Here is an 8119-nt window from a genome sequence, read left to right as displayed (position 1 = left end):
TTTGAGTTTAGGATGCCCTTTTAAGGAAAATAAAATATAATTATTAATTATAATAATTTAAATATTTCATTATTGCCTCTCATTTTTCATTAATTTACACTTGATTGATTGAATATGATAGAATAAAATATGCATATACTAAAATCATACATTTTTTTCTATAATATGACATTTATATTTAATAGAAAAATATTTTATGATATGACATTTATTGATGTATTGGTAATTTTTTTTCATTTTTACAATGGGGCAGATGCATCTTACGATGCACTGTTTTATTGGTTATAGTCAAATTGGAACTCATTTAGAGTTGGTTAATCTTTTATGTACGTAGATGACAATAGAGAAATTATTCAAATTGGAAAGAGGCATTCAAATGTCCCAAAGGGCATTCAAACATCTCACATGGCCTTCCAAATGCCCCTTCCCCAAGTGAATTTATTTTCTTGTAGTTTTTTTAGATTTATGGAGTTTTACAGAAACTCTTAGGTGATTTTTCTATATATATTTGGTGTTCTTATGTGAGTTTAGTTATCATTTACTCGTTGTTAAAAAAGTGTTGAGATTAATTAATGTTATTAAAATCTAGATAAAATTAAAGAATTGGGATATCTTGCATAAAGTATTAATTTTTATATAACATAAGTATCCAATGTATAAAGAGTTTAGTAGCAATTATATCTAGCATTTACTACCTTAAAACATAATTGACTAACTTCATACTTTAATTCTATGTGCTTCTTAATCTCATTACATATATACCTTAAAAAAAAAAAAAATCATAACTGTAGTCATTTTTCATTTTTCTTTTTTTCTTTTTAGTTAAAACATGGTAGACTTGAAATAAATTAATATATATATATATATATATATATATATATAGCTTGAAACGTTATATATTATAAAAAATGATTTTAAAATATAAAATATTTTACATCTCATTGGAAACATAATCATTGGTATTAAAACCAATCTTAGAAAATGAAAACTTTAATTAAATATGATTTTAATCCTACAAAAGAACAAAACTTAATTGTTCTTTTAACTTGTATTTTACAATTTTAACTTGTACTCAACATTCTGGGTTTCCTTTTATGATTCTTGATAATTTCATAAGAATCATCTTTTAATTGGTTCATTCATAATTCTTGTGGGCCTTAATCATCAATTTTCATTAATTAATCTTGCTTCCTTTCAAAGAAATAGGATGACTAATTCAATCATATCACACTCACTCTTAATAGTGTTTAGGAATGATTTGAAGTGGTCTATATTAAAACAAGATTACATAATACAAAAATTCATCATTATTCCCAAGATCTTTATTCTTGTAGTCATATCATTTTGAAGGACTCATTTCATGACGACATTAATTAGTCTTCAATCATGGATATTCTTTATTTAGAAAAAAACAATAACAAACTTAATATTGCAAAATAATTAGTAAATTTGAAGATAATATTGTAACATAAAATACCATGCTTTTCATGATTAAACTTGCTAAACTATAAACAAAAAAATAGCCAGATTCAAATAAATAATTTAAACAAACAACATATATATTGCAACTCTCCTTTTGACAGATATTATAATATATAATAACTTATAATGATACTTTTAATATTTTCTTTTAACTGATAACTTTATAGTCCATGTTAAAAATACATTTACAATCTTTGGATGTACAAATAGTCTAACTAAAGCATATGATTTATCTCATCATATTCATTATTTATAAAATGGTTAATTTACCTTTGGGTAAATTCTTAAATATCTTATGATTAATGAGCTTCAATATAGTTATTCGAGAAGTACTTAAATATGTTGCAAGCATCCATAAGCAATGAGTAATTGAATAACATAAGTATGTATTACATAATCCGAAATTCATGAAACACTCAAGTTTTGTCACTTTGGAGACTAACAAACTTTACTTATATGAATTTTAAAATTTTGTAATAAACATCATTTACATCTTTAGAGGATGTGCATCAAACTTCCTAGTATGGTTACTTTGGTGACTAACACACTATAAATGATACGAAATCCAACATGATAATATAATTATCATATAAACATTACTTTGTGATAAATCAATATTTAACTATTATTATAAGTATTATATAATAGATAAACATATAAGTTTATTGGAAAATCATAATATTACAACAATTTATATGCAAAATTCAATTTATTATTGATACAAAATCATAATTTATATGCATATATGTTACGTCAACAGGCATCAAGTATATGTATATTAATAATAAAGATACAATACCATAAACAAAATCATACTTATGATTCAATCAAAAGTGGTTGATGCATAAATCAACGGAGTAAATTTCATGAATCAAGAAAGCCATTCACATTACATACTAGCCATTAATCATACACTATATTTTACTTACAATTCCTTTTTAGGTCTAATGGATTTATTTTCTATCATTCAACCCATAATCTTTTTTATATTTATGGAATTCTTGAGAAACTCTTGGATGATTTTTCAATGTTATATATTCGATGTTATTGTGTGAGATTAGTTATCTTTTACTCATTACAAGAAGTGTTGAGATTAATTGATATTATTAAAATCCAGATAAAATTAAAGAATTGAGATATCTTGCATAAAGTATCAATAAGATATATATATATATATATATATATATATATATATATATATATATATATATTATATATATATATATATATATATATATATATATTAATTCTTTTTTAACTATAAATTTAATTTTTTTTAATCAATATATATATATAACTTAGAATTATCATATCTCATAATATAAAAGAGATTTTATAACATATCTCATTGTTTTTGTGATGGAGTAACATGAGATAGAATAAATGATAATATGATTTACCCGTATTCAAACAACCAAACATGACCTTAATCATTTACAATCAAATATGAAACAATTCTTAGGTTACATTAGATTATACTTTCTATTTTTATTTTTAAAAATAAAAATTTCTATATAAAATATAAGAACTTATGATCTTAAAAATAATTTTCAACATTTAAAATATTTAAGGAAGTGAAAATTTCCTAAGATATGTTTATGAATGTTTTTAAAAACATTTCGCAAAAACCAATCTTCTAAAACAATTCTTAAAAACGGTGTTCAATTGATTATCAATTAAGAACAATTATCGAACATGTATCCCTCAACCTTTTGCATAAGAATCCCTAAACTTCCTATTTTCAAAAAAGGAAATATGAAAAATATATTTGTAATAGAGAGGTTTTGAGCACGAACATCCGTGTGCTACACAAAATGAAAACAGCTTGAGAAAACGAACCCATTCACAGGAACATGGAAGGCCATATTGAAATAGAAAAGGAAATAAAAGAATATTTTCTGTGACAGGCACGTCTCGCTTAGCTAGCCCACATGAGATGGAAATCTTAAATCTATAATTATACTCTTTTCCCTCCATCATCTCAAGCTCAGTCACTCGGCCTGTATCAGTTGGATTATACAATGAACCATCATAGAAGTTTTAACACAATCATCTTACACAGTTCCACCCACTATAAATGTGATCCACAGTCTGCAAAAAGATCAAATATTTAGAAACCAGAGACTCTCTTTCTGTTTCTCTATAAGAGATTTACTCATTTAGTATTCTACAAGTCTACTATAACCATAACAACAAAAGAAATGCTATCTGACAGCAAGAAGCTTTATAATCCCCTTGTAGTTTCTACTCTCAGAAGGAAAAAGAAGAAAAAAGGGAATTGCGTAAAAGAGCTCATCATGTCTAGCATTCATCAAGTTTTCCCCAGGTGCCCAAGCACTAAATTATTCAAATTCTTATCAGTATCCACCATCTCCTGTGTCAAGTGATGGATCGATCAGCAGTGTAGACTGCCCAATCACCCCAACCTTCATCAATAAAAACAATTATCACCTGTAACAAGTCAGAAAACCTCAAGGATTTATTATGCCATGAAGCTCTTAAACTACATGAGAGAAGAATAACAAATAATTTGAAATAGACAAACTTGTTTGGTCATACATATGATCTTGACCAAGGTTTCTAGGAACATGTAGGGGAATCCAAGATAGCAGCAATTTTAATGCAATGGTTGAAAAAGTTTATTTCACTAAGAGAAGCTTTTGACTAATTCACCCAAAAAAAGAGGGAGAAGGAGGAGGCTGGCAGTGTGATTTGCAAACTTAAGAAGCTAACATGTTAGAGGAATTGCTCTATTAAAAATCTACTAAATGACTTCACTGCCCATGGTTGATGTAAGGTACAAAACCATGGATCATGTGATAGTAAGATACTACAAGGAACTCAACTCACTAAGCATCATCCCAACCACTTGAGACAACCATGCCAATCATTTTACATTAGGGAACCAACTCTCAGTTCTTGAGGTTCAGTTCTGAAGATTCTGAAACACGATACAGGAAAAAATTAGCTATTTAACAAAGTAAAGAAAAGATGAACAATTTGTAATGGTGTCAGGTGGGTGTGGGGGTGGAGGTGAGGACACCATAGGTCAACACTACTTTATTATATAGTCATTCGAACCATCAGATTATCATCAGCTAGAACAAGATGTGAGGCAAGCACATAATACAAACATCAATACCATCACAATCTTCTTAACAAATATGGAGCAAGACTAGTCTATGGATACCCGCACAATACTAATAAAAGATAGAATATGTTGGTAAATGCTATGTTCTTAGAAACTGGTTCATCAAAGAATCTGAATTATAAATAAAACCAATTTATTAATGCCAACCATGAAATCTAAGTAAAGAAACATATTCATGCACACATATACACGCTCTCTTCAAGGGACAGCCTTTAATACCTGCTGCAAGGGATGTCCCAATAAAGTTAGGGTGTGTTTGGCATAGAACCACTGCCATTTAAAGATTTCTGCTGAAGAACGGTTTCACGGGGCCTTCTATACCACAAAAACAGAGACCACAGAGTCATCAATAATCCCCCATTTGCAAAGTGTGGAATGAAAATGCGGCCCCAATATGGGTAATATGGGCCTGGCAATTTAAGCAATGTGAAGAAAATCGCAATTGCAATCAGATGCCAGGGAACTTCTGCATCCTGAAAATCAAACATGTAAAACTACAGTCAAATGAATATCCAACTAGAATTTCCTTTCATTTTTACATGTAAGGATAGGTCTTAGTAGTATGCAGTCAAATCAAATGTAGGGCACTTGAAAAAAAAAAAACCTACAAGAGCAACCCACCCAAAACAAGGTACATCTCGAACCCATGGGCTTCTACAACCATCCAAGAAGACACTCAAAACTGAAAGGATAACTATGAGATACTACATGGACAGTCCATATATGGCAGACTAGTTACTTTGGTACACATAACATAATGACTATATTCAGAAGAGAGGAATCCACCATTTCCAGTGTTCATCAGAATGATCTCCTCTTTCAAAATATTGCACCATCAAATAAGATGAACCTCGACATTCTATGAGAATCCTCAGAAATATATCATATATGATTCAGGAAAAAAATAATCTGTTGCAATTAATTTAGTTGGTTTATTTTCAGATGAAGCATTATAGATGAGATCCACCAAATGTGGAAATGTAGCAACATTCACAAAATTTCTGGATACTTCTGTCAATTTCAGGTATTTAAATGTCAGGAGCACCTATTCCTCAGCATCAGCTTATGTTACTTCCCACTGAATGTTTAACAAGAAGTTTTCAGTAGATCATATTTATAAACTAACCAAACAGTGTCTTAGGCATCCTAAATATATAATTCATGGCACATAAATATTTCAACCTTGAGAAATGGAGATAGCTCCAAGGCAGCATCTTTTAGAAGCCCAGCAACAACAATGCCAATAAGTAGTGGAATTGGGACAAGGAATAATTTCTTTTCATGCGCACAGTAGGACATCTCACTGAGGGAGGAAACGGCCAGCAATGGTGCACATAAGTATTTGATGACTGCCAAAGTGAGATCAAGGATAAGTTGAATAAAATTCCCCAATGTTCTGTTCCAAGGGAAGCTTTTGACTGGCTGAGGAGAACTATCCCACAATGTTCTTGCCTTCTCAATGATAGCATCCAAATTTAACTTTGCAGGGCCACCGGACTGTCCTGCAGTCACCTTTATTTTAGACAGGAGATTCGACCTAGCATTCTGAAATTGCCCATTTGGTTTAAAACTTAAAATGCAGCCATTTGTCTTTGTATACCATGACAATCCCTGGTACAACAGAGAATCTTGTCAACTAAAAGAGATACTTCAGTATAGAAAGAAATTAAAATGAAAAGTTGAAAATAGATTATTTTGTTCCTCACTAACACATGACAAACATTATAAATGTTTCAACAGTAATGCAACATATTTCTATCCAAACAAAAGACCATACTTATGAAGAGAATCATTGAACTACAGAATGGTTATTGAAGGACCAAAGCACCATGCCCCATTGATTTTACCAGAAGACGGATGTATTAACACTCTTTGGAATAACATAAACCATGATACCTCACAAATGCCATATAGCACAATATGAAATGAATTCTACCAAGGAAAAAAAGAAAAAAGAAAAAAAAATCCAACCTACCTCCCAGGCAATTGAAAATTCAGAATGTCAGAACTCACCTAAACTAAGCCTAATATGGTTATATTAGATTCATCTAGCCGCGGTTTTCATTTACCCCGAACCCAACTAGACAAAAATAAAAGGTTCAAGAGTTTAATTCTCTACTTTTGCTACCCTTTCTGAGCAACCGAACAGAAAAATACATAAACACAATGAACACGCATAAAGAAGATATACTCTTCAAATCAATAAAATCCCCAAATAAGACCCACATATCTTTGGTTTTCTTCTCATTTCTCAGCAACCAAACAAGGCTTCATATAACAAAAGCAGGCGAGAAAAATAAAAAGAAAATAAAACTTCAAAATCAACAAAAGTCCCAAATTGAACATAACCAAGATATTCGAAAGACAAATTTACAGGCATTTATACATCAGATTTAGATCAAAAAACAAAAAACATACCTCGAATTTGGAAAGAAAAGGAGAATGGGTTCCAAGAGACATTTCAGAGGAAGGTCGACGGGGAGTGGAAGCAGTAAAGAAGTGGGTGGGATACGTAGACGACATTTGTGAGAAAGACGAAAGCTTTTCGAAGAAAAGGGTAATTCAGATGATGGGTTCAAACCAGGACGCCATGGATTGAGCTACAAGGACGAGGGTTTTTCAAGGATAAGATGCGCAGGGTTTAAGCGGTGAAGCTCCAAAATTCCCCCCTAATGTGGCTTGTTTGGTGTGTTTCTCCTCTCATTATTTTCTGATTTTACAAAATTTTATAATTCTTTATATTTTAAAAAACTACACCAAATTATGTACTTTCAATTAATTAATTAAAAGTTTTTTTCCTTTCGATTAATTAATTAATTAAAACTTGTATTTTTCTTTTTAAATTTTTATAACCTATACGAAAATTTGAGAATTGAAATATGAGAACTTGGATTTGAATACTCAAGGAAATCAAATTAGTTAAGAAATACTAATGTAAGAAGGCTTTTACTTCAACTATTAAAATAAATATTTGGTTTTACAAAAACAGAGATTAAGAGTGAATTTCAAATTTGTAAATAGAATTGAAAATTAAAATAATTATACCATTAATTTAGAATATTAATTATTTTGTATGTAAATTTAAGATTTTATTTTGAATATACAATTGTTAACCAAATCACATACACACATAAACACAAAAAATAAAAAAATATAAGATTTTTAACGTGATTCGATGATCAATGTAATCCCTATATCCACAGAGTGCATCAACACTCAATAATCCACTAATTAAAAGTAACAATAAGAGTTATAATAGTGAAACTCTCCAAAACACCTACATCAAACAAATAAAATCTTAAAATATAAAAGGGTTATATATATATAATAAGGGTAAACTTATCATTCACCTCATTAAAAAAAAAAATCTCCAAGGGGCGTTGCCCCTTTCAACCCCCATAAGTTGATCGAGCATCTCACTCCTCGGTATCTTGAGCAAAGCGCAACAAAACTAATTCAAATTTCACAATCCAATAGCATTTTCAT

General features: G+C 29.8%; 1 protein-coding gene across 3 annotated transcripts; it reads right to left on the bottom strand.

The window, feature by feature from the left end:
- Positions 1 to 3324: 3324 nt before the first annotated feature.
- LOC117909443 lies at positions 3325 to 7315 on the bottom strand. Of its 3 annotated transcripts, none has more exons than XM_034823500.1 (4): positions 7052 to 7315; positions 5816 to 6244; positions 4853 to 5106; positions 3325 to 3573 (listed from the first exon to the last, which is right to left on the bottom strand). In XM_034823500.1, the coding sequence occupies exons 1-3, from the start codon at positions 7154 to 7156 to the stop codon at positions 4879 to 4881; spliced, it is 762 nt and encodes a 253-aa protein (XP_034679391.1). In that variant the 5' UTR covers positions 7157 to 7315; the 3' UTR covers positions 3325 to 3573; positions 4853 to 4878. The 3 variants fall into 3 exon arrangements, with proteins under 3 accessions (XP_034679391.1, XP_034679379.1, XP_034679385.1); XM_034823488.1 differs by having other exon boundaries at positions 3349 to 3933; XM_034823494.1 differs by having other exon boundaries at positions 3349 to 3908.
- Between the last annotated feature and the right edge of the window lie 804 nt (positions 7316 to 8119).

This window comes from Vitis riparia, chromosome 3 (assembly GCF_004353265.1).
Source record: "Vitis riparia cultivar Riparia Gloire de Montpellier isolate 1030 chromosome 3, EGFV_Vit.rip_1.0, whole genome shotgun sequence".
Taxonomy (NCBI): domain Eukaryota; kingdom Viridiplantae; phylum Streptophyta; class Magnoliopsida; order Vitales; family Vitaceae; genus Vitis; species Vitis riparia.
This window is presented reverse-complemented; position numbering and strand designations above follow the sequence as displayed.